The following is a 27,632-nucleotide window of genomic DNA, read 5'->3' on the forward strand; positions in this document are numbered from 1 at the left end:
AACTTGTAACACTTCTTTTCTTCCTAAATTGTATCTCAAATTTTTATTTATGAAGGCTGTTAAGTTTATAGGGATTCTGTTGGAGAAGAAGTCAAGAAAGTGGATTGTATATGTCTGTTCATAAACTTGCTGTGGCTTTCTTGTCTTAACTGTATAATCTTGAAGATGTACAGGAAACAAGTTAAGTTGTATTTCTCTTCCCATCTGAACAGGGTAATTATTGCTTAGAATTCAGTCCTGGTTTTCTCTAGGGCCCCTTTTGCCCATTCTCTGAGCACATTGGATTTTGTTTGTTTATTTCAGGTTGGTGCTGGACTAACCTTTGTAGTCACTGTGATTTTAGAAGAGTTTAAGGAAACTGATGAATGAAGGAAGTATGATTTTTAAGTAGCTCTTTTTTTTGGAATACTAGCCAGGAAGAAACCTATGTAGAAGTAGGGAATGTTAACAACCATCCTGTTTGAAATTAAAAACTTGCTCAGGAGAAGACTGCAGAGAGCCAAAGACTCCATTTAACTGTATCACTGCTAAGCCTGTGCCCAAAACACATCAGAGAAATAGGAAATCTTTGAAAATATTTGTAGCAGGTTTTGTTGTTGTTGTTGTGGCCAAAAAAAAAAAAATGGAAAAAATTAGAGAAGTCCATTAATTAAGGAGTAGCTAAATAAATATAGTATATGAATGTGATAGAATACTGTTGTGCTATAAGAAATGAGGAAATAGATGATGTTAAAGAAACATGAAAAGATTTGTATGAACTGATGCAGATGAAGTCAATGGAACCAGAAGAACAACTTATATTCTAATATCAGTATTATAAAAATGAACAATTTTGAAGACCTTTATAGATTGGTGAAGAATGATATGATCAGAACTGGAAGAACAATTTATACAAATGCAACATTGTAAAGATATGCAACTTTGAAAGCTGTAAAAAATGATGATCAATGTAATGACCATTCATAATACCAAGAGGACTGATGATGAAATATGCTAACTATGGCAGAGAGATGATAGATTTAGAGTACTGAATGAAAGTCCCCTAATTATATAGGAATTATATAGGAATATATAAAACATATTTTTGTGTTTTGCTTGACTGTGCATATTTGTTACAAGGAATTTATATTTCTTTTCTCTTTTTTAAAAGTGGAGTGGGAGTAGTAGGGAAAGAAAATAGACATTTGTTCACTAAAAATACTTTTTTTGGTATTTTTTTTAATTTTTAACATGTGTTTTTAAAACCTTGGGTTACAAATTTTCTCCCTTCCTCCCACCCCACACCCCACCCACCCTCATTGAAAAGGCAAGCATCTTGATACAGGTTATAGATGTGTAGTCATGCAAAGCCCTTTCATAGTAATCCTGTTGTGAAAAACTAAATATATTTCCCTTCATCCTATCTTACCCCCCATTTATTCTGTTTTCTCTTTTGACCCTGTCCCTCCTCAGAAGTGTTTGCTTTTGATTATCCCATCTATCAACCTCCTGTTCTCTTGTCCCCTTTCCCTCTTATTTTCCTGTAGGGTAAGATAGATTTCCATACCCCATTGTGTATGTTATTCCTTCCTTAAGCTAAATCCTATGAGAATATGATTCTCTCATTCCCTCTCACCTTCCCCCATTTCCCTCCACTGTAAAAGCCTTTTCTTGTCTGTTTCATGTGAGATATTTTACCCCATTCTACATCTCCCTTTCTCCTTCTCCCAGTATAATCCTCTCTCACCCCTTAATTTTATTTTCCAGATATCACCCCTTCATCTTCAATTCACCCTGTGCCCTCTATCTATCTATCTATACATACATATAATTTTTTCCCTCCCACTACCCTAATACTGACAAAGGACTCATGAGTTACAAATATCATGTTTCCTTGCAAGAATGTAAATAGTTCAACCTTAATAAGTCTCTTATCCTTTCTCTTTCCCGTTTACCTCTTCATGTTCCACTTGAGTCTTGTATTGGAAAGTCAAATTTTCTATTCAGCTCTGGTCTTTTCATCAAGAATGCTTGAAAGTCCTCTATTTCATTGAATGACCATTTTTCCCCTGAAGAATTATACTCAGTTTTGCTGGGTAGGTGATTCTTGCTTGTAATCCTACCTCCTTTGTCCTCCAGAATATTATATTCCATGCCCTGCGGTCCCTTCATGTAGAAGCTGCTAAATCTTGTGTTATCCTGATTGTGTTTCCACAGTACTTGAATTGTTTCTTTCTGGCTGCTTGCAGTATCTTCTCCTTGACCTGGGAATTCTGGAATTGGGCTACAACATTCCTAGGAGTTTTCCTTTGGGGATCTCTTTCAGGAGGTGATCAGTGAATTCTTTCAATTTCTATTTTGCCCTCTGGTTCTAAAATACCAGGGCAGTTTTCCTTGATCATTTCTTGAAAGATGGTGTCTAGGCTCTTTTTTTGATCATGGCTTTCAGATAGTCCAATAATTTTTAATCTCCTGGATCTATTTTCCAGGTCAGTTGTTTTTCCAATGAGATATTTCACATTCTCTTCTATTTTTTTCATTCCTTTGGATTAGTGTTACAGTGCCTTGATTTCACAAATTGTCCCTAGTTTCCAATTTCACCATTCTAATTTTTAAGGAAGTATTTTCTTCAGTAAGCTTTTGGACTTTGTTTTCCATTTGGCCAATTTTGCTTTTTAGGGCATTCTTCTTCTCATTGGTGTTTTGGACCTCTTTTGCCATTTGAGTTAGGCTATTTTTTAAGGTGTTATTTTCTTCAGTATTGTTTTGGGTCTCCTTTAGCATCACTCTCAGTTTTTCCTCTGCTTCTCTCACTTGCTTCTCAAAATCCTTTTTGAGCTCTTCCATGGCCTAGGACCAATTCATATTTTTCTTGGAGGCTTTGGATGTAGGAGCTTTGGCTTCGTTGTCTTCTTCTGGTTGTACGTTTTGATCTTCTTTGTCACCAAAGTAAGATAATATAGTCTTGACTCTTTTTGCACTGCTTACTCATGATCCCGGCCAATTACTTGAGTTATAAACTCTTTGTTACGGTAGGAGTCTGTTTCCAGTGTGGAGAATGTACTATCCCAAGCTTCAGGGGTTTTGTGCAGCTGTTTTCAGAGATACTTCTAGGGACCTGTAAATTTTCAGTTCTTCCAAGGTGCTATGATCAAGGACGAGGTGTTTACTCCTTTCTTGGCCTGTGCTCTGGTCTATGAGCACTCTTTTCTGTCTTGGAACTGTGAGGAGGGTTTCCTCTTCACAGCCACTACAAGCTCCACCACGCCAGCGCTCCTCCTCGCCCCAGGACCACCACCCAGAACTGTGACCCAGATCCAAGCACAGGCAAAGCTCGAGAATCCTGCACCAGCAGAGAGATCTCTGCATTCCCCCTCTGATCAGCCACTGAATTCCCCCTCAGTCTGTGGGCCGGAAGCTCAAGAGGCAGCTGCTGCCCCAGGGCTGAGCTTGGGGAATGGGACTGGAACCCCACTGTGCTTCTTTTTCAGCACCGCAGGAACAGACTTTTCCCACTGACCTTCTAAGTTGTCTTTGGCATTCGTAGGTTGAGAAGTATAGAAACTGCCACAGCTGTCTGTGATTCAGTCCTCTGAGGCCTGCTCCAGGGTTGCTGCAGCCTGCACGCCCACGCCAAACTGCACTCTGGCATGATACACCTTTTTTTTTTTTTTTTTTACTTTTAGGCAATTGGGATTAAGTGACTTGCCCAGGGTCAGACAGCTAGTATGTGTCAAGTGTTTGGTCTGAGGCTGGATTTGAACTCGGGTTCTCCTGACTTCAGGGCCGGTGATCTATCCACTGTGCCACCTAGCTGCCCCGTGATATACCTTTCTGATCAACCATCCAGGCTGTCTTTGGCTGTAAATTTGTTTCACTCTGTCTTTTTGTGGGTTCTGCTGCTTTAGAATTTGTTTAGAGCCATTTTTTTAAAGGTATTTGGAGGAGTTTATGGGAGAGCTCTCACTGAAAATACTTTAAAAAATAGAATGTTACATACTTTCAGATCAGGTCATTCTTATCATTCTGTTGTCAATTTTGCTTAATTGTTTTACTTTGTTACTGGAGGGGTAATCTGTAAATGTTTGTAATGTAAAAACAAAGCACACTGAAACTCCCTAATAACTAAACAAATAATTTGAGTCATATGTTTTCTACCCCACACATGCCCAAATGGGCTTTTGGAGGAGATGTGATAGTAGAGGAATGCCATGTGAGGACAGAAAGCCCTCAGTTTCGATTCTTCTGTTCTAGGATAGATTTTTGATTTCAGCTATGTTTCTTCTACCCCTTGATTACAGTCTCTTTCATGCCTTTTCATCCTTTGTCATTTGTAGCATTATAATATTTAAAACTAGAAGAGATTTTGTAAGTCATCTAGTCCAATCCCTTCATTTTATTAATTAAGAAACTGAGGCTCAGGGAGATCAAGTAACTTCCTCAAGTTCACATCAGAGGCAAGATTTGAACCCAGATTTTCTGACTAAACTTACTTTTTTTCTTCTGAACCAGATTTACCTAGCACTGTTGAGGCCTTCACATTCATTTGATGTTTGGTACATGCCTTTAAATCCCTGCTACCAGAAGGCAGAAGCTAGATGGATCACTTGAGCTTGGGAGTTCTGAAAGGCAGGCTGCAAAGCTGATCAGGTGTTTGCAAAAAGATAGAACCAAGGTAGAGAAAGAGTCCCTGTGAGCTAGGGGCTACCAGGCTGTTTGCTCTTGGACTTCATGCTCTCTGAACACTCATCATCTTGGCAATATGACATTAACTCTGAAACTCTCATCTTGTCAACTCCCCGAGCTCTTCCTGACTCCTCACCATTGGAGATAGTGGAGGGTGGGCATTAGAGAGAAAGCTCCTCTCAGATTTTCCACCATTTAAGGGAGCACCTAGGACATTAATCTCATCATTTCCCATCATTTCTCTCCTGGACTTCATGGTCTCCAAAAACTCATCATGGTGCATGAAGAAATCAGCTTTCTAATTCTTAGATTGTCAAATGATTCCTCTACCTTCCACCCCCAAGCTGCAGCTCTGTAACATGCCTCCACACATAGTCTTCCTCCCCATCCTTGTTTTTCATCTTCTTTTTATGCTTTGTCTTCTTTCATTAGATTGTGAACTTCTTGAGTGCTGCAGTCATCTGATGACTTTATTTGTATCCCCAGAGCTTAGCACAATGCCTGATATGTAATAGGTGCTTAATAAATGTTTATTGACTCTGACTTTACCTAAGGAGGGGTGAACTATCCCAGGCTGGAAAAACAGAATAGGTTAAAGCTCCTGCACTGATTTATATTAGTATCAGGATGTTAAGTGGTCTCTAATTTCCAGCCTAGGTGAGATAGAAAGACCCTAGTCTTATAATATGTATATATGTCATGAATACTTGGCATAGTGCTATAACTTTTCATGTTATCCTTCACTTTTGCTTTATGAATCTGTTTTAGGAGTTGAAATAAATACTTTAGTTCAAGAGCTATTCTCTTTTTCTGCTGCCCTTTGTAATTCTTTTGAAGGAGTCTTAATGTTTTTTTGAGGACGCCCACCTATTGACCCAGAAAATTGAGTCCTGCTCTTTCTCTAGAAAAGCAATTTCATAAATGAGATCTGTAGACCCCCTAGAGGGTGTCTGGGACCCTTTCAGGGGGTCTGAGAAGTTAAAATTATTTTCATAATAATACTAACATAGTATTGCCTTTCACTCATATTCTTTTTTATTTAAAGTGTCTGTTTTTATTTTTTGTTAATGTTTTTAATTTATGGAATGAAACAAGCATTTTCATAGCATAGTACAGTAAAAAAGATGATTGTACATGAAACTGCAAATCTACTATGCACAACTTGCTATTCTTTTCAAATATATAACAAAATTATCATGTAAATTTTTTTCACACACACACACAATTAGTCTATATATACTTCTATTTAATCAATTCATTCTCTGGGTGCAGATAGTGTCTTTCTTCATACATCCTTTATAGTTAATTTGGGTATTTATAATAGACAAAATAACTTACTTGTTCAAAGTTGTTCTTAAAACAATATTGCTGTTACTGTATACAGTGTTCTCTTGGTTCTGCTTATTTTGCTCTTTATTTTATGCAAGTCTTGCCATGTTTTTCTAAAATCATTGAGCTCATCATTTCTTATAGCACAGTAGTATTACATCCCAATCATACACCACAAGTTGTTCAGCTATTCCCCAGTTGGGCATCCCTACAGTTTCCAGTTCTCTACCACCACAAAGATAGCTGCTATAAAGGTTTTAGAACATATAGTTTCTTTTCCTTTTTCCCTAATCATCTTTGGAAATAGACCAAGTAGTGGTATTTCTGGGCCAACTAGTTTAATAACTCTTTGGGCATAATTCCAGATTTCTCTTCAAAATGGTTGGATCATTTTACAGTTCCACAAACAATGAGTTAGTGTCCCAATTTCTCCACATCCTCTCCAACATTTGTCACTTTCCCCTTCTATGATTTTAGCCAATCTGGTAGATATACAGTGATATCTCAAGGTTGTTGTAATCTGCATTTCTCTCATAGAGCATTTTTTTATATGACTATAAATTGTTTAGATTTATTCATTGGAAAACTACCTCTTCATATTCTTTGACCATTTATCAATTGGGGAATGACTTGTATTCTCTCTAGATGTTCATATTCTTTCATGAGTTTCGTAGTTTTTGTGAGTTTCAGAAGAATTTCAGAGACTCCATAACCTTTTAATTAAATATTTATTTACAAAAATGAAACACTGAGTTAATAGCTCATCTGCCAAACTATTTTTGCCTTACAAATGGACAAATCTGCATATTTGACTAGACTTGCTGTTTTGTTTAATATTTGTCTTTTATCAGCACCAATTAATCATAGAAGATCTTTTATGTAAATGGACGGCAGTAAACACTAATGGTGCTAAAATACCCAAAATATTAAATAACTGTTTTGAATTTGATAGTTTATTCCTTTACAATTATGTTGACAGTTGCATCAATGGTACAAGAGCAATGGTGGGTAAAACTGCTGGTGTGTAGCATGAATCAAGACAGTGGCTCCACAATGTGCTACTAGTTACCAATGTACTCACAATCAAAATAATGCCAGTTTCACTTACAAATATCCTTGATGAAGCAATTAAAAAAATTAATTTTATTGAATCTTGATTCTATATGACAAAATAGCAAGTACACACAAAGCATTTGTGCTGTATACAGAAGTATGGTGGTTGTCTCCAGGAGAAGCCCTGGGAGAACTGTTAGAATTATGAACTGAACAAGTCACTGTTTTCATAAAACACCATATTTACTTGAAAGACTGACAAAGTATGACTATTCACACTTGAGTATTTGGCAGGCATTTTCTCAAAATGAAGAGAGTCTATCACTTCATGGAGAACAACTGACAATATTTATTTCTAATTATAAAATTCAGGCTTTCAAGTGAAAATTAGAATTTTTGAATTTATATTTGCCACCATGAGTTTGACAGCCTCCCATACGTAACAGCTTTTCTGATAAGACTGGTGGTGATATTAACACTTTTGTTGTTGTTGTTGTATATGAAATGTATAAACATTTGGAATATTTGCATACTTCAGTGAACCAGTATTAACCAGATGGCCAATACATGATATTACAAAAGCATGTAACAGTATGAAAAGTCGTTGCACTGGTTTCAGATTTCATGTTGAAACTAATCATTAAGAAGCTACCATTTGTTGAGTTTTGGTGGAGTGTCAAAGAAGAATAACCACAATTATCTGAAAAAGATCTTAAGATACTCATCCATTTCCCAGTTATATAGATATATCTATGTGAGGCCTGCTTATTTCACATACTTCATCCAAAATAACATGTCAAAACCTATTGAAGGGGCAGCTAGGTGGCCCAGTGGATAGGGCACCGGCTCTGGAGTCAGGAGGACCTTATTTCAAATTTGGCCTCAGGCACATAACACTCACTAGCTGTGGACTCTGGGCAAGTCACTTAACCCCAGTTGCCTCACCAACAAACAAACAAACAAACAAACAAACAAAAACTATTGAATACAGAAGCAGATATGAGAATTTAATTGTCTTCTGTTAAGCCAGACATTAAAGATATTTGCTAAAATGTAAAGTTATACTGCTCTTCTCACTAAATTTTTTTTGTTTTGAGAATATAGCTAATTTCAATAAAAATATGTTATTTATGTATATAATGAGTTATACATGTAAAGGGTTATTTTAAATGAATAAAAATGTAATATGTGAGTTTTCATTTTTAATATAGTAAATATTGACAGCTATAACCCACCTAAATAAAAACTCTTTGGGGTATTCAGTAATTTTTTTGGATTGTAAAGACCAAAAGTTTGAGAACTTGTGCTCTAGAATATGCATAGCACTTGTGTCAGTGGCTTCCCTTATCATTAAGCTTTTAGGCAAGTTACTTGTTTAGGCAGAAAGAATGAAAAAGGAGATGAAAAAATTGTTCAGTTCTGCTCTTCTGCCCAAAACAAGGGGCTTAATTTCCAGTTCCTATTTTAGGATGGAGATGGTTTGAGATAACACAGTCTTAGTAAAGTGCTGAATTCCTAGAATATCATATTTGGGTTCCTTGACTACATTTCTAGCCAGTAGTGATGACTCTCTTCTCTGAATTCCTACATCACCTTACTGTCTGTAATAATCATTTTGTAAGTTGTGTAATATTCTAAACGTTTAATTGTTTTATCTCAATGTCGAGTATACAGTAAGTGGTTCATAAATGCAGACTCTTTTGGATCTGTCACTAAAGTTTTCTTTGTCTTTGGGCAAATTTATCTTCTGGCCTCAACCCTACTTATAAAGTAGAATTGTAATCTTAGTCACTTCATAGTGATATTTGGATGACAAACATGAAAAAAGCTCACTTAGGTCACAGATTTAGAGCTACATGCCCTTAAAGTTCATCTAGATCAAACCATTCTTCTTGCAGATGAGAAAACTGAGGCCTACAGAAGTTAAATGACTTGCCCAGGGTCACTCCAAATTTGAAACCTGTATCCTACATCTTTAAATTGAATGTTCTGTCCACTATACCTCTCTGTCTACTTTTTGCAGTGTGTTAGTAAGGTGAGATAAGAATATAATTTGATTGAAAAGCCAGTGGACCTCAGTTTGAATCCAGAATAACTCTGCCACTTACTGTCTAGGTGAACTTAGTCAAGTACCTTACTTATCAATTTCTTTTAAAAATTTAAAAATGGTTGGGGCAGCTAGGTGGCACAGTGGATAGAGCACCGGCCCTGAAGTCAGGAGGACCTGAGTTCAAATCCAGCCTCAGACCAAACACTTGACACGTACTAGCTGTGTGACCTTGGGCAAGTCACTTAACCCTGATTGCCTCACTAAAAAAAAAAAAAAATTTTTTTAAAATGAAGAAGCCATATTAGATGTCCACTGAAAACTATTCATGCTCTAAATCTTCTGTGGACTAACATATAGCATGTAAATTAGGATGCTAATTTTGTTATTGTCACTGTGATTCAAAGTTGAGCATGTTTTTAATGTGAAGGGTACAAGAGGATGCAAAGGCAAGGCCCTTTTTTTTTTTCTTTAAAGAGGTGGTAATCCTTTGACAGGGTTAATTCCTTATTAATAAGATTAACATAGATGAGGCCTTTGGTCTGGCATTGTTGATATCCTGTGATAGAATGTAAACTTGTCTTGCCCTTGGTACTCTTTGGCATTTTATGTTTGAGAATGATTGATTCATGGATAATTGCTTATACCTGAGCTGTGCCCTTGGACTTGACCTTTGAAAGGAAAAGTAGAAAGCTGTGAAACAAAGAAAACCAGAGAGATTAAGAGAGAGAGAAGGCAGTTTTTTGGATCAAAGAGTCATTTGGGTCTCATCAGGGAACCAGGTGCTTCAGGGAACCCTGCAATTCCAGAGATGGCAGAGCTGAGGAGTAAGAAGGATTTTGGCCCATGTTTTGAGGTAGAGGAATGCAAGTTGTTCGCGATGTGTGGTAGTTAAAAAGAGGAAAAAAAATGATTTGTAAGGAGCTTTCAAGATTAAACCTGGTCTTTATAAAATTCCCAGAGTCTTTGGTCTGGGCCTTTGGTTACATTAACTTATTTGCCCTGCTCTAGTCACCAGAGGTTTTTTTTTTTTTGTTTTGTTCTAGATCACTCATAGTTGACTCATCCCACTTATCCAGATCCTTGCATCTCTGCTTTGTTTTGAGAGCTTGGTGGTGCCAAAGAGGAAAAAGCATATGGGAAAATGCACCCATGTACTTATCCTTATGGCTGGTGGTAGGTGTCTTTTGGAAATATGTGCTAGTTTAATTCAGTTATGTTACTGGTAATCTGTCAATGGATTATTTTTGTCTTATTGGTAGAATTCAATGACAGGAATCTCAGACCTAGAAAGTAATGAAGTTAGTTGTTAAGGAAGGTGGCAGCCAAGCAATTCCATTATGACTTGGCATTTGTCTCCTTGTGGAGTGAGCTATTTGTAACTTTTATATCATAAATTGCTATAGTTAATTGCTTCTGTCCTTTATCTTTAGCAATTAAAAAAACAGCAGATTTGACTAAAGACTATTGATAAATCTTTTTTTTTCTTGCCAACTGCCTTTAAATTTGGTCTGTGACTTCATGCTTTGATTTTTGTCTTTACTACAGCATCTGGAGAGGACCCAATGTGAATTGTGTCGACAGCACCGGTTATACCCCTCTGCACCATGCAGCTCTGAATGGCCACAAGTAAGTATTAATCGTATCTACCCTGCTTTCACAATCTCCAGAGCCCTAATCCTTTCAGTGCCTCTCACTCATGCCTGTATTTCTAAGTAGTGAATAGTGGTAACAGGGAAGAGTAAGAAAGTGAAGCTTAATTAAATCCATCTAAAATCCAAAAATCTCATTTTAGTCAAATTCTAAATTTCTTCTTTCAGGAGCCTTTAGCCAGTGGTCCTGATGGATGGAGATGTTTAATTTCTCATATTATAGTAGAAAGCATTTTGGCATCGGAGTCAGAAACCCTAGATTCAAACCTTGATCCTGATGTTTACTATCTGCATCCCTTTAGACAGATCATTCACCTGCTTGGGCCTTAGCTACCTCATCTGGAAGAGTGAGGACCTCCAAAGTCCCTTCCAACTGTACGTCTATGATCTTACGTGTGGAGCAGAATACTGTCCCCTCAGATCTCTGAAAGGACAGAAAATACTTCATATTTATTTTTACTTGGTTTCTTTGTCCCTTTCTCCTTCATTCTGCATAGTAATAGGTTTCCTATAGCATTCCTTCCACATAGACACTATTCTGAACCTTTTGCTCTCACTCTTTAGTTTTCACTCTTCCTCACCATTCCCTTCTCATCAGTTGCCACATCCTAGTGATTCTCCTACAACATCTCTTATATCTTCCCCCTTTTCTCTACCCATACCACAGCTACCTTCATTCAGATCTTCATCCTCCCTTGCCTGGGTTATTACAACAGCTTCCTAATTGGTCTCCCTTTTTCCAGTCTCCATCTCCCATCTATACCCCATACGGCTGACAAAATAAAATTCCTGAAACACAAGTTTGGGGACGTACCTTTTATGCGGTGGCTCCCTCTTGCCTCTATGTTCAAATACAGACCCTTCTATTACCTTTTTAAGCCCTTTCCAGGCTGGTTATACGTTATTCAACCAGACTGGCCTGTCTCACATGCAACATTCCATCTCTCATCGTCATGCTTTTGCATAGGCTGTCCTTCATCCCTGGAACACACTTACCCCTCATGTCTGCAACTTAGAATCCCTGACTTCTTTTGAAACAAACTTCAAGCACCATTTCCTGGGTGAAGCCTTTCTTGATCCACCAGGTTGGCCCCCCCCTTAACTTAGTTACTTTGTATACAATTCATATCTAACTATAGGGATACATTTTCTCTGATAGAATATAATCCTTTTATAAGCAGGTACTATTTCCTTTTTTTCTTTGTATTCCCAGTACCTAGTGCTTGGCAAACAGGTACTTAATAAATATTTGTTGATTGATTAATACTCATTCTTTAAACCCCCAACCTCACTCCACCCACTTTGATTCAGCAATCAGTCAGTCACCAAAGACTAGTTTATTGTTTGCTGTACTAGGCGTTGGATGCATGAACTTCTCAACTATTGGTCTCTACCTCAAAGCTTTTCAGCATTTTTTTTTTTATTTTCTTTCTTCTCTCCTGTCATAAGAAAAGTCTTCCCTATTCCTTGGTAAGGAATCCTTCTACCATCTCCAAGGGAGAGGTGGAGCCAAGATGTCAGAGTAGCAGAAAGTATAGCAGTAAGCTCCTCTCTGCAAAACTTCAAATACACCTAGAAAATGCACCAGACCAAATCTTGTTGGGGGAGTCCAAGAAGTCACATTGAGTCATTTTTCTGACCTAAGCCACCCAGGCTTAGGGAGACTTAAAGGATTGCAGTCACTAGGGGGAGCATTTAGCCAGGAGCTCTTCATTGCAGGGAGAAGCTGTGCACCAGGGCATATTGTGGTCCCAGACCCATCCTGGGACACCTGGGTGGGAATCGGTGCCAATAGACAGCTTTATTGCCCACTACTTAGATATGAGTCATAGATCAAGGGTGGACTGAGGAGGAGACTGGCTGCTGTGCCGTCTTCCTCCCGCGGTTCAGGTTCTAGGTTGTAAACCAAAAAGAGAGCAGATTCAGAAGCAATCAGTAGGCAGTGTGACTAGGATCCAGGAAGCAGAGCAGGGTCTCAGTTCCAGCCCAGTCTGAAGCCTGCAGAGAAATAACTAACCAGGAATTCCAGATGACAGGGAAGCCTACAACTGTGTCACTCTGAACCAGCATAGCTTCCTAACTGGTTGATAGCAGCCGAGTTCAACAGTAGCTTACTGTTGCTCAGACCCAAACTCAGTTTAGGAACTTTGAGAGTTTGGGCAGGGAGACAGAGTCAGATTTTGCTCTGGATCAGACTGTTTTGGAAACACTGAACGCTTGCAGGTCTACAGCGTGAGCTGTCCCTGAGATGGTGAAACAACACAATACTTAGTAATACAGAGGAAGCAGCATCAGCGACATACTAGACCTTCCCTCTAGAAATAGGCAGTCCTCAGCCCTAACGTCAAGTATGGTGTCAGGAAATAGACTGGAATAGTGATTAAAAAAAAAAAAAGAATTCCACCATAAGAAGTGATCAGGAAGACAGACACTCAAGACAAAAACTCAGGAGAAGTGGATGACTCCAAAGCATCTATGAGAAAAGTTTTAAAGAAAAAACACAGCTTGGGCACAGATACAAACAGAATTCCTGACTGAGATGAACAAAGAGTTAAAAGAGTTTATAAAAGTTTTTGTCAATGAGAACACTAGAGAGGGGAAAAATGGAAAAGAAATGAGAAATATGAAAGAAAGAATTAGAAAGGGAATTACCATCTTTACACAAAAGGTGCAAAGGTCCTTGCCCAAGCAACAAACTCACTGAAAATTAGAATGGGCCAAATGGAGCAGTGACAAAAAAAAAGCCAAAAGATTGGAAAAAAAATAGAAATGTAAGGTGTCTCATAGCAAAATTGACTGACCTGGAAAACAGATCAAGGAGAAATCATTTCATAATCATCAGACTACCTGAACATCCTCATCAAGAAAAGAAATGTCAAGAAATCTTAAAAGAAAACTGCCTACATCTCTTAGAAACAGAGGGCAAAGTAGAGATAATCCATTGGTTATTTTTGAAAAGAAACTCCCAGATGAAAACTTTCAGCCAAAATTCAGAGCTTTTAAGTTAAAGGAAAAATATTGCAAGCAACCAGAAAGAAATAATTCAAGTCCTAAGGAGCCACAGTTGAGGCTCATACACAATTTACGGCCATCAGTCTGAAGGAGCAGAGAGCTTAGAGTACAATATCCCAGAAGGCAAAAGATATAGACTTATAATCAAGAATAGCTTACCCAGCAAAACTGAGTATAATGTTACAGGGGGAAAATGAATCTTTAATGAAATAGAAGATTTTCAAGTATTCCTGACAAAAAGACTGAAGTTCAAATACAGGAATGAAAAGAAACATTAAAAGGTAAACATGGTTGAGCAACATTAGAAGAGTAAACAAGTATAAACTGCTTACGTTCAAATATGGGAGATGATACATGTTCCCATTGAACTTTATCAGGGCTCATACAAGGAGTCTAATTAAACAGAAATCCTGGGAGTGTTTCTGTTAATGATCTTAAGAGAACAATGAAAAGAAAAGGAAAGGAGGAGAGTTAGTGCAAATGATCTCATCTCAGGGTGCAGAAATAGATATCTATACAGTTGAGGGTGGGGGGAGTAGCTGACTCTTGAATCTCACTCTCATGTGCACTACTCGAAGGAAGGAAGAATACATATACACAGAGTTGGGTACATAAATACAGGATGGAAATAGGAGAAATGAGAAAGAGGGAAGGGGGAGAGAAAATTAAAGGAGGTATTAGTCCTAAGCAAAATGGACTGTTAAGGATGTACAAAAATATTTATAACTCTTTTTGATGTGATAAAGGATGGGATTCTGAGGGGGTGCACATTAATTGAGGAATGGTTGAGCAAGTTGTGTTTTATGAATGTGATGGAATTATGTTGTACAGTAGGAAATGATGGAGACATTTTGAGAAAGACTTGAGAAGACATGTGAACTGATGCAGAGTGAAGTGAACAAAACCTGGAGCACATTTATACAATGAAAACAATATTGTAAAGACAGACTTGGAAGGATTTAGGAATTCTGATCATTGTTAATCACCAATCATGATAATAGAGTAGAACTAATGATGAAACATGCTACCTACCTCCTGATAGAGAAGTGAAGAACTCAGAGCACAGAATGAAACATAATTTTTTTGGACATCACCATTCTGGAAATTTTTTTGCTTGATTTTTGTACATGTTTTTAGTTACATGTAATTACATGTTTGTAATTGGAGTTTTGTTTTTCTTTCATTTTCACTTGAGGGAAGGGTTAGGGGGAGGGAAGAAGAGAAGGTGGATTTTTGCTGATTAAAAGAGTGTGTGTGTGTGTGTGTGTGTGTGTGTGTGTGTGTACATTTTCAATCAACAGATATTGCTCAGATATTCTTAATTGAAGAAAGATTTTCCTTTGATTTATTCCCTGAAGGTATTTTCATCTCTATAAGTCCTTTTGCCAGCACAATTTTTAGGAAAAATAGTTTATAATACCCAATGCATTCATTTCTTTACCATCTACTTAATCCTTAACTCCTTCATAATCTGGCCTCTCTTCCCTACCACTCTGTACTGAAACTGCTTTCCTAAAGGTGACCAAATCTAATAACTTTTTCTTATTTCTTATCTTTTTTTCACATCTCTGTGGCACATGACACAGTAGATCATTGATTCTCAAACTTTTTGTTCTCAAGACCCCTCTTAAAAATTATGGAGGCCTCCTTTCCCCAAGCTTTTACATTTATCTATTGTTCTTTACTCAATTACAGATTTTAATGTCTTAGTACTTTTATGAAAATAAAGGATCTCAGAGATCCTTAGAAGTTCCTGGAATACACTTTGAGAATTGCTGCTGTAAACTCTTTAGCTTGGCTTCCAGGTTATTTTCTGACCTCTAATTGTAGTTTCTCTGTCTCCTTTACTGCTTCCTGTTTCCAACTCTTACTGTTAGTGTTCTTCAAGATTCTGTCATTGGCTTTCTCATCTCTCTATACTCCCTTGCTTATTTATGTGCACAGTTTAATTACCTATACAGAAAATCTCAATTTTCAATACTGACTTTTTTCCTGAACTTCTCTAGTCCTGTGTCCACAGCTCTCTCTAGGGCATCTCTACTATAGGTCCTGTCAGCACCTCAACTGTGACATGTGTAATACTGAACTCTCCTTTCCCCACAATTTCCCCACTTCTTCTATCATGGCTCTACCATTTAATCATGTTCCATACCTCACTGCTCCCTTTGTCTTATTCCTCATCTGACACATCAAATTTATTTCCAAGTCTTGTTGATTTTACCTTTAAAATATCTCTGGCATATGTCATTCCTTTAGATTTTCCTTGTTGCCATCCCAGTATTTACAGCACCCTCATATAGAACATCCTTACCACTTGCTTTGACTATTTGAATAAACGCTTACTTGGTCCTAGTACTTCTATTCTTTCTTCTCTCTCTGTCACCCTGTCCCTACCCTCTATTTTTGGGGGGGGGGGGTGAGGCAATTGGGGTTAACTGACTTGCCCAGGGTCACACAGCTAGTGAGTATCATGTGTCTCAGGTCCTCCAGTCCGACTCCAGGGCCGGTGTTCTATCCACTGTGCCACTTAGCTGCCCCTCTACCCTCTATTCTTCATACTGCCACCAGATGAATTTTCTATATATTTGATCATCATCTTCCTTTGTCCAAATCTGTAACTAGGGAAAAATGAGAGGGGCTTTGCCCAAAGTCAGGACTTTTAGAAAGCAAATACATTTAATATGTGTACATCTTCAGCACTGTAGGAGGTGAGAATAACCATGGAGGAGTTGAGAAGAAGAGAATTAGGCTTCACATTACTGTGTAGTTGGTAGCTTCTATCCCCATCTTCTCCAATTCTGTAAAGGAGAATCTCCAATCTTCCTGGTCCCCTCCCTTTCCTTTCCCCCTGTCCTTTCTAGGGGAAATAGCCTCTCTCCCTATTTTCCCTCAGCAAGCAAAAACACTTTCCCTCCAAGAAGGGTAAATAATAGTCTTAGACCTCCTTTGTTTTTCACACAATGTGGGAGGGAACCTAAGTGAAGTCCTTGCTAAAGTAGAAGCAGACTGAGACTCCAGATATTGTGGGTTGGACTAGACTTCTAGAGTCCTTTTCATCTCTGAGATTTTATTCCTGAAGTTACTATAGTAATGAGTCTTCTCTCTGTCATTCTACTGAATTTATTTGAAATACTTCTCAAATTATTTTCATGTCATGAATAACAAAGTTGATTTGAAGGAACATTCCTCCCCTCTTTTTTCCCCCCCAACTTATCTTAGTTGGTGCTGCTTGCTCAGTTACCCAGGGTGCCAAAATCATTATGACTCTGTGTCTACTCCAGATCTGTCAGTGATACCCTATTGCCTCCTGAATAAAGTCTAAGCTCCTTAGCTTAATTGTCAAATTTCTTCACCATCAGGCACTAAATTGTCTTTTTAACCTGATCTCATCCTGTCCCATACTTTGTACTCTATGCTGTAGCCAAACTGGACTCTTTTGGATCCTTTCACACATCATCTGATTTCCCATGCTTTGCATGTGTTTGTGCCTTTTCTCATTTATTTTCCACATCTGAGATCAATCATATTTATATAGTTTATAAAGCATTTTTCCTAAAAAAAATTCTCTGGGAGGCATGTGCTATGAGTAATGTTATTCCCAGTATGTAGATGAGGAAACTGAAGTTGAAAGAGGTTAAGTGATTTTCAGCTTGTAAATCCTGGAACTGCATCCTGAACTCAGAATTTCTATCTCTAAGACCTGTCTTCTTTTCTGCTATAGTATACTCCTTTCTCCCTGCCCGATTTCCCCCTGTCTATACCTTTTTATCTCTCGAGACTCTGCTTCAAGAGGAGAATATTTTAGGCAGTTATGGGAATGGATTATGACTCTGAAAAGGGAGCAAGAAAATCTTGTATGGAGGATAATGGGTAAGTTTTCTCTACTAAGATATATAAACAGTGTAATAGGAAATGAAGGCATTTAAATAATGGGATTAGTATAGAGCCTTGGAGCACGTGATTTAAAAAAATTAGATTTTATGAACTGTGAATATTTTTTGTGTGTACTTTGTTAGAGTTTTGTTTGTAATCCCTCCCTTAACTCACCATCCCTCTAATATCCCCTTCTCTTTTCCACTTCCCTTCCTCTTTCACTGTTAAATGAAATGTACTTCTGTACCCAGCTCTGTGTGTGTGTGTGTGTGTGTGTGTGTGTGTGTGTATTCCCTGCTTTGACCAGTTTGAATGAGAGTGAGGTTCAAGCATTGACTACTCCTCCCACTCCTTTTTCATATAGATTTTCTACTTGTTCATCCTGATTATATGAGGTAATTTCCCCTAACTTTCCTTTCCTCACCCTAATGTGTTACTCTTCCTCTCTCTTTCTGTTCTTTTTTCTTTTTAAATCAAGATATAACAGAACCACTTCTGGGCCTTCTGTCTAATTAGACTCTATGGTCCCCAAAGGGATGAGAGAGGACATATGTATCATCTCTTCATATTAGAACATAAATAGTTCATCCTTATTTAGTCCCTTAGGATTGTTCATTTCTGTCATGCTTTGTGTTAATGTTGGTGGTTTTTATTTCTAGTGGAGATTTTCTCTGATTTAATGTGTATAGTGGGTAATAGTGTCACCAAGAAGGAAGCTAACTTCCCCTTTCCAAAGTACTCAAATTATACCATATGTGTTTGGTTTATATTTGAATTAACTTCTGCTCTCATCTATCCTTCTGCATTCAACACAAAAGGATAATTGCCTTGAATAACGTATTAAATTGTACCAGGGGCTTTTGCATTACTTCGTTTACATAAATTCTGTTCCAGAATGCTATTAAAGCATCCAGGCGAGGGGGTGATTTCAAGGTACAGATAAGGAAGCCAGACATTTTCAGATGAATAGAAATGAAATAGTGTCAAAGAGGCCAAGATAATTGGGAAGAGTGATTCAGACAACATGGCTCCAGAAAGTTAGACTCTCCTATCAACGTCTGTGTCAATAGTTTGCTTGAGAGAAAGAGGGCTGAAGGAGATGTCTCAACTAAAGATTGGGAACTCAGGAAAGAGAGTTTTGAATTATGCAAGCTCATCAGGTGTTGTTGCCTTCCAGGGACGTGGTGGAGGTTCTTCTAAGGAATGATGCATTGACCAATGTGGCTGACTGTAAAGGCTGTTACCCTCTTCACCTGGCAGCCTGGAAGGGGGATGCTCAGATAGTTCGGTTACTCATCCACCAAGGACCCTCCCACACCAAAGTCAATGAACAGGTCAGAAGAAGACTTTTCATGCAATCTGACTGTAGGAGAACGTGGTGGGAGGCGGTATTTTATTTCTGTAGCCCTAGTCTTGGTTTATTCTTCTTGGACACATGCTACTTCCTGTTGGTAAATCTCATTATACTTGCACATTGTAGTTATTCGGGCATATGTGTAGACTGTGAGGAAGGAGTATGCTTCTGGCATGTGGATTGAAAGGCTTTATCTTTTTGACAGCTCCTCTTTCTTTGCCTACTCTTCTTGCCAGAGCTGAAGCAGTCCTTTTTTCTATTTCATAATAGTGTTTGAAAGAGGAAATTATGGCTCTTGCTTGTTGAGAATGTAAATAAAACTGCATCCATTTACTATAATACCTTCAGCCCCATTTTCCTAAGTCCCTCAGCTGAGTAAGTAACTGTTAGTCTATGGCATTTAAGTTGATATTGTTGTTCACAAATAAGCCACCCAAACTGACAAAGGTCTCATCCTGTAGAAGAACAAACATACAAGGTATTGTCTTCCAACAGTGGCTTTAAAGGGTTGTTAAGCTGTTAGAGGTGTGGTGTAATTTATAAGAGGGAATCTTAGCCCATAGGCACGAGAAAATTAAGATAAAAGAGCTTTCAATTTTCCTTATATTGAAATAATAATGACTAACATTTAAATAGCACTTAAAGGTTTGCAAAGCCCTTGACATGTTCATTTTGAATCTTACAACAATCATGTAGGTACTATTATGATCTCCATTTTACAGATGAGAAACTGAGGCTGAGAGAGGTTATATGACTTATTCAGGGTCACATAGCTAGTAAGTGTATGAGGCAGGATTTGAATTCGGATTTTCTTGACTCCACGTCCAGCACTATCTACTAGGTCATCTAGCTGCTTCCTTGGTGCCTATATATGGCTAGTAACCAGTTTTCCATTTCCTTTGAGATTGTAGTGCCTAGGTATGGGTCATCAAAATTTGACTAATACTTATTTTCTTTTTTTAACATTTAAGGGATGACTACTGTTAACAAAGTATAACTTTTATTATATTGTTTTAGCCCCAGTGACTGATTGTTAATTCTCTTTTGCCAAAGGGCACAGAGGAGGAAGTTTATTTTTAATTGTTCTTCCTCAGTTTTTAAATGGCTGCACAAATAATACCTCTTATTTAAGAAATGTTCATAACTTTTCAGTCCTTTCTGTCCTGATTTTTACCTTGGAACTTGGATCCTGGTAAAGCTAACTAATTGATCTATGTTGCAGCTTTATCCTACGTTGATCATCCATGGTGGGCAGGGATAGGGGGGTGGGAGTGGGGAATAGTTTGTGGGAATGGGATTCCAGTCCAATGTTATGAAAATCTGTCTAGCAGGTCAGCACTAGAGTAGGGCTGGTATCTTAAGAGAAATGCCCACCATTCCTTGGGGAATGTGATGGATTTGGATAGTCTTTGCAAATGGAGAAAGGCAATTAACTGGTCATTACATTGATTTGTTTAGAAACTATTAATGTGATGGTTTCAGTTGACTGCCTATACAAATGGGGTGATTAGTGGTGAGATGAGGTACCATGGAGGTTGGGTTGCTGTGATTTCTTTTCAAGGTACCCTGGTGAATCTGATTGCCCCTTTGGGGCTACACATTACTTTATTGCTGTGTTTCATCCATTTTATCATCACATTTTCTTTTCCTCTCCTTTTTGTAGAATGCTCTTGAGATCAAAGAACTCAAAAAGTACGGCCCCTTTGACCCTTATATCAATGCAAAGGTGTGTACTTAGCTGACAGGATTTCTCTGCATCATTGCTCCGAGCTGCACCCAGTCTTGGGCTTCCTCTTGCTCCCACTCTCGTGCTCAGGCAGTTTTCATCATCCTGGCTGATGACTGCTCTAGTCATGTCTCCTTCTATTCTGTTTCTGGGGATGGTAAAACGATTTAAAAAATCCAAACCACCCACTGTAAAGTTGCCTACTATTAAAGAGAAATCTGAAAAGCTTAAAATCAATAAAGATGGGGGGAGTTAGGGCACAGTCTCTTTAATTTAAATGCTAGGTTTTAAAAATTGTTATTAGAAAAATCCATGTACTTCAAGGATAATTAGATAAATTAATATTCTTAATAAGCACAAATAATGGGAGGCTTTTACCTGCTAGAACATGAATACATTTTCTTCATGTCTTTTTGGGATCTAATTTCCATATTTCTTTCCAAAGTGAGGGATGCTTGATCTGTGGCTCATGGTGGGGGTAGGAGAAAAAGGCCATGGGTAGCTCTTTTGGGACTCTTGCCTGCTTGCTCCCTCAGTCTTGTTTTGTTAAGTGTGTACATTGTGTCTGGCTTTTAAGCCTCAGTCTTCTGTCTCTAGTCTTTGTTTGCTTTTCTTTCTGCTTAGTCATTCTTGACCCACAAAAAAAGCACAAAAATAGATTACAACTCCCCATTGAAACTGAACACCTGATGAAGTGGATCAGAAGAGTTTCCTAAGTTACTTGATGAGGCCATCAGCAGAGAGAAGATCAATGAAAAGGGAGTAGCATTTTTCTCAGACACTCACCATATTTAATTGAGTTTTGTTTATTGTTGCTCGGCTGACTTTCCCTTTACCATTTGGAGCCTCTCTGGCCACCACCATTTTTCCCTTTGAGCCCTAGCTTCCTCAGTCATAGCAACTCTGCTTGACCAGAGAATTTATTTCACACGAGATCTATTATGTAGAAGAAATAAACCAAACTCTGGTTGAGTCATAATGTTGCCCGTATTAGCTACCTTATGTTTCTTCTCAATGAATTTTCTGAAGGGAAAGCAGGTACAAAATAATTTTTACATTTCAAAGGAGCTGAGAGTAAATTTCATGTTCTCATTTTGTTAAGGAGCAATTCAATATTGATGATCTCCTTCTCCCCTCTCCTTCTTGATACCCATTAAGGATGCTGAGATTTTCCCAATTGATAGCAATGTAATCTAGAGAGACTGTGTCACCGGGGATCTTGGGATATGTAGGTTTTTCTTACAGTGACATACCAGGTATAGCTTTGGGAAGACCCTTTTGTCCTTGTATCCTTTTCCATTTTCCAAATGGAAAGGATTTTGTGCTTTAAATATTTTTGAGATCTGGGACTCTAGTAATTTTCTAGAATCTGGGACTCTAGTAATTTTCATGATAGAAGTTTTTTAAAATGATACACTTAAAGTGAGAACCACATTCAGAGAATAGAGGTCAGGGATTTAGAAGTATTTCCTTTTTGTGGCTAGTTTAGTTACTTAAAGCATACAATCGAAAGGAAGTTTTAAAGAGACACTGTGGTTTTGAAAATACTTTCTCCTGTCACTTTGATTTAGCCTGCACAGCTAAAGAAGGGCCTAATTAATGAAAAACAAAGAATGAGAGTGTGTCCTTGAGTGACAACTTGTTACCAAACTTAAAAAGCAATATAGTTATTAAAAGTTGGACTTTGAAAGATGAAAATAATACATATTGGTTTTAGGGTGACAAATCCGAATGGATTCCAATAGCTATACCATTTTGAGCTGGCTCATAAACAAAACCTTCTTGCACTATGCCTGTGATTGTTTTCAGTGACCCACTTGGGCTGTCTGAGAGTCATTTTGCTAAAACGCATTTTGCTATTTTGTGTAGCTCAGAGGTGTCAGACATGGAGTGCACATGAGTGAGACCCAAACCTTATTAAAATTTAATTGGGAAATAGTTAACAAAATAAATAAAAATACAGTAAAACATAGATGCATTACATTTTAAAACTAAGTCAATATGTATGATTTAGTGGCCTCTGTTTCTATTTGAGTTTGACACTGCTGCTTTATAGTTGCTTGTCGAGATGAAGAGTCTAGTCTTTTTTTTTTTTAACACAAATGGATTTTTTATTAACATTAATGTTGTGCTCAGAGCCCTGCCTATCTGCAAATAGCCAGAAGAAACCTTTCAACATTGATAATATCTATGTGAATGTAGAACTGTTTTTTAAACAATTCAATCATAACTAGAATATCATAAAATTGTCAGAAAGAGGAACTGTGTTTTAAAGTAGCAGATTATTAAGGTTTGGAAGGTAATTTTGAAGTTATGTCATCCTCCCACCTGCTTCAAGAATCTTGCACCGTTGCTTATAGGTAGTCATTTGATTTAGTTTGGGATACTTTTATTGATGGGAAATTTACCACTTCAAGAGGCAGCCTTTTCCATTTTTGTGTAGTTTTATTTGTTTGAAAGTTCTTCATTATGTTGAACTGAAATCTGCCTTCTAGTAATCTATCAGTCCTAATTGTGTTTGGTAGAGCAGCATGTAAAAGTCACCTTCTTTCTTTGAATGACAGCCCTCTAGACATTGGACAACAGTTGTTACGTGGCCTCTGAGTCTTCTTCTTTATGGTAAACCTCTCTTCTTTGTGATAAACATCCCTAGTTATTTCTACCACTCCTTCAGTGACAAATTGCCCCTCAATATCCTGCAGAAAGGTTTGCCTAAGTGTGACACAAAGACACTAGTTTACAAGCTGAGTCTTACTTTAGGGTTTGGAAGAGAGGAGACCCTGTTATGTATATTCTTCTATAGATAGCTACTATGATAATGCCTCCACATAGTTCCTAGCTGCTAGTAATATGTATTTGTATGTTATATCTCCTCTCTTGACCAATGACCACAGATAAGTAATTTTAACCTTACTCTGCAGTTTTTTGTTTTAAATTTAAGGATATCATGTATGGAATTTATACTTTAAGGGGAGGGGGTCACCAGATGCTAAGATGCATGGTTTTATATACTGTGCATATGTACAGTTCGTCTTCTCTCTGATTCTTCCAAATACTAAGTTACAGTTAGGCAAATAGAAATCCAGATGGCGGATGGGAAATTTGTGAAGGAGAATTTAGAAATTATGGTGCTTTACTTTCTTGCTATTCCCATATCACTTCTATTTCCAGCTTTTGATTCACTGATTCTTGGAATGCCTTAGGGTTTGAAGTTAGTTCTTAGGATGTGACTTCTAAAGGTTTCAGGGCATGCTTAGTTTTAGAAAACTGTCATACCCTTTACATCGCTATATTTTTTAGTGGTTCTCATTGGGTTCTTGATGCTTGACTGACTTAATGGTTTGCTGACTCTTTTACCCCAAAGGAGAAACAGTGTTAATAACAGGGACATTCAGATTCAAATATCTGTGTGAGAGAGAGAAGGAGAGGGAGAAGGTGAATGTTTGACCACAGACATCAGGTATCTTCTTTTTGCTGGAGGATGAGAATATTACTTTCTGTCTTTGAGAACAAGAAAGCTGTTGGTGTTTGTCCTGTGACCAGTGTTGAGAGAGAGAATATAAGTTGCCTTCTACTAATGGTAAATGAAACTTGGTTTTAGTGTGGCAGCCTTGAGGCAAGTTGAGCGAGTGCTGAGGGTTAAGAAACAGGGAGCATCGTTTCGTCCACAAAAGAAATCCATGGGAGAGATTTTGTTTTTCTTTGCTATATGTTTTTATAGTCTACTTGCCTTGAATTGATTGGTAACTGACATGTGCTTAAACAAAGAAAAATTAATACAGTAAGTAACAGAACCCTGTTTCCTCTAGAGTAGATGGACTTTCCTGGATGAAAGTTTCCCTACTCAAACTATGTAGGGTTTGTATTTATTTTATTTTGATGAAAGAGGAGTCATGTGACACAAGTTACATGTAGGCTGTGCTTTCTCATTGTAAAAAGGGATTTACTATTTGCCAGTTTGGAGAAGGATAAACCAGAAGATAGACCTCATTACAAAGTCATGAAGCCAAGATTGCTATTTTGACTGGAGGCACAAGCTGCCAGCCAAGGTAATGGGTCATGTAGTGGATATAAAGAAGCTTGGCCAGGTTTCAAAAAGACTAGGTCCCTCCATGCGGCTGACTGTGAGTGGCACAGTATGGCTGAGCAGAAAGAAACCAGGTGGCCCCAAAGATGCTCTCCCTTCAGGCAGGTGTGCTGCCATTGGCAGACAGACAGACACTCTCTCTCTCTCTGTCTCTCTCTGTCTCTCTCTCTCTCTGTGCTTTTTTGAGCTTAGTGGCACTCAGTGCACTAAGAGGCAGACTGTGTTGGTCATTGATAAAGGCTGGTGATGATGATTGAAGTACACCCCAGCAGTTACTTCACTTGAGCCTTGTTTGAGCTTAATGTTTTGTTTTCTCTGCACCCTATAGTTATCTGTGTGCATTTACTTCTGCTTGTGGCTGTTTTTATTGCTTCTTCTGTCCTGATTTTCTTGATTGTAGTTTATTGGTAAACTCTAGTCATAGGGGCCCTGTTCCTAGCAGCTCCAGATCTTTCTGGGTGACAATGCAGCTGGAAAAAATGATGCAGTCAAATGCCAGATCAAAAGCAGGTGGAGTTGCATGCATGGTTTTGGGTAACCCTGAGAATATATTTTAACATTATTAATAGAATTAAAGCAATTGTAGAAGGTTTTATTTTTACAGTTTGAAAGGTGCAAAATAACGATTTTTTTAGCCATGCCCTCCTTTCTGAAGCACTTCCTGTCTCACAAAGTTGCAAAGCCAGTAGATGAATTTTAAAAATTCTTCCTAAATCACCACAATAAATACTTTGCTAAATGTTCCTAAGAAATCACATGGAAATTCCTTTTTTCCATGTCATACGGTTATGCAGTATATGTATATATATTTTTTATTGGAAGAAAATAGAAAAGTTGCAACACAGTTGGAACAACTGATGTTTTTTGGATATATTAACCTAATAAATGCTTCTGAAACTTCTTCCTTTTTCCTTTTTTGATTACGCTCTTTAGATAAGGGGTTGAGGGGCAGGTCTGAATTTGAATTAAATAAAAGTCAAATTGGAGTTGAGGGGTGGGTCTGAATTTGAATTAATATAAACATTGTATTTGTATATATTGCACCTTGCAAACAACTTTGAAAAGTCTGATTCTATCTTCTGTGTAAAATTGTTCCTTGCACTGCTGTTTTAATGATATACTGCATGTATTAATTGGTTCAGGCATTTCCAGTAGAAGCAGTGCAGCAAGTCAGGGATCTCTGTGTTCCTTTTGCATTTAGCATCATTTCCTGTCATCATCCCCTATCCTGGGCGTCGTCTCCCTCATTGCCTCCCCCCCTTCCCTCCTCTGGCTGTTGGCTGATGTGTGGAATGATTAGCACTGTTCTCCTGGGTGGTTTCTATACTTGTCATTCATGATTGGTTTGCATGCTAGAAGCCATATGAAAATGCGTAGTCTTTCTGTAAATGATGGAGATTAAGACAAATGGGATGGCTGACAAATTGAGAATCAAAATAATGTAGTTAGATAAGTACTGTATTGTAAAGCTGATTGAAGTTTAAATTAAACTGATGGTTGTGATGTTGTTGTACTTGATCTGTACCAGATTTCTATAGAATCTCTTCTGTGCATATGCTATCTTTTTGATTCTGCACAAAATATGGGAGAGACATGGTCAGTCACATCCATTTGAAAATACGTAGTAGATGACTGCTCTTCTTTTGCGGTAGGGAATTCATAATTTAGGTAAGAGTGTCACCGGTTGGAGTGGTCAGTGTGGCTTGAGGAGTTCATTAGGAACTGACCCCTGTGGGTCATTAGGAACTGGTACATGTCCCAAGCCATACTGACCACTCTAATCAGTGACACTCTTTCCTAAATGACGAATTCATCACTTCAGAAGAGGAGTGGTCACCTACTAAATATTTTCAAATTAATGTGTTACAGAAATATTTCTGCCATTTTCTTCATTTAAACTTCAATAGTTTTACTAGTGCTATTTCCGTCTGATGCCCTTTTGTCCTGGTCATTAAGCCTACCTGATTATGCTGGTCTCCTTTTTTAACTCTTTAGAACAATGACAATGAGACGGCCCTCCATTGTGCAGCTCAGTATGGCCACACAGAGGTGGTGAAGGTCCTTTTGGAGGAGCTAACTGATCCCACCATGCGCAATAACAAGTTTGAGACACCGCTGGACCTGGCTGCACTATACGGGAGGCTGGAGGTGGTGAAGATGCTGCTCAATGCTCACCCCAACCTCTTAAGCTGCAACACCAAGAAGCATACTCCTTTGCACTTGGCTGCACGAAATGGTCACAAAGCTGTGGTCCGTGTCCTTCTGGATGCTGGCATGGATAGCAACTACCAGGTAGCCACGATAATCTTCAAGTTTTAAGGGTCTTGGCTTCTACAGAAAAGGCTCAGGAATCATGCTTTATGGGCTGTTATCATTTGATACATTTAGAAAAATGCTTTCACTCATTTTTAAATTAAAATGTGAAACTGTTGGCTAATAAAAGATGTATCCCTCCCTTTGAGCCTGTTTGGTCAGGTTCTTTTCAGTGGACAATTCCTGAAAACTCATCTCTAGATTTGAACATAATTTGCTCTTCCATTTGAACCAATTCCCTTTTTTGCTTTCTGAATGTTGGGAGCCCTCTTTCTACTACTTCAGAGCCCACAATTCTTGGCAAATTCGTGTTGTTACTATGTAACATAGTAAAGTATCCTCAGAGCTTTCCTACATGATGGTATGGAATAAAACTCCAGATTTATTTATGTGTACTCATCTTTCACAGTAGTGCCTAGTGTCATAATCTTTACATGGATCAAGTTACTGCTGAAGTGGAGGTGAATTCAGTCCCTTGTACTCAGTCTTCCTCCAGCACTTTTCTCCCTCATGATCCTTGT

The 27,632-nt window shown here is 38.1% G+C and overlaps 1 protein-coding gene across 8 annotated transcripts in view; it reads left to right on the plus strand.

Moving 5' to 3' along the window:
• The window catches only part of ANKS1A (ankyrin repeat and sterile alpha motif domain containing 1A), a 227,921-nt gene that overhangs the window by 72,317 nt on the left and 127,972 nt on the right, over positions 1–27,632 (plus strand). For 5 of the 8 annotated variants that reach the window (XM_027876318.1, XM_027876317.1, XM_027876321.1 and 2 more), the window contains exons 2-5: positions 10,643–10,723; positions 18,809–18,965; positions 20,649–20,711; positions 26,794–27,090. In XM_027876318.1, coding sequence (XP_027732119.1) covers positions 10,643–10,723; positions 18,809–18,965; positions 20,649–20,711; positions 26,794–27,090 — 598 coding nt within the window. The remainder of the gene's footprint in view (positions 1–10,642; positions 10,724–18,808; positions 18,966–20,648; positions 20,712–26,793; positions 27,091–27,632) is intronic. The other 3 variants (XM_027876320.1, XM_027876324.1, XM_027876323.1) reach the window with 1 other exon arrangement.

This window comes from Vombatus ursinus, unplaced genomic scaffold, assembly GCF_900497805.2.
Source record: "Vombatus ursinus unplaced genomic scaffold, bare-nosed wombat genome assembly UNPS02014811.1, whole genome shotgun sequence".
NCBI lineage: Eukaryota > Metazoa > Chordata > Mammalia > Diprotodontia > Vombatidae > Vombatus > Vombatus ursinus.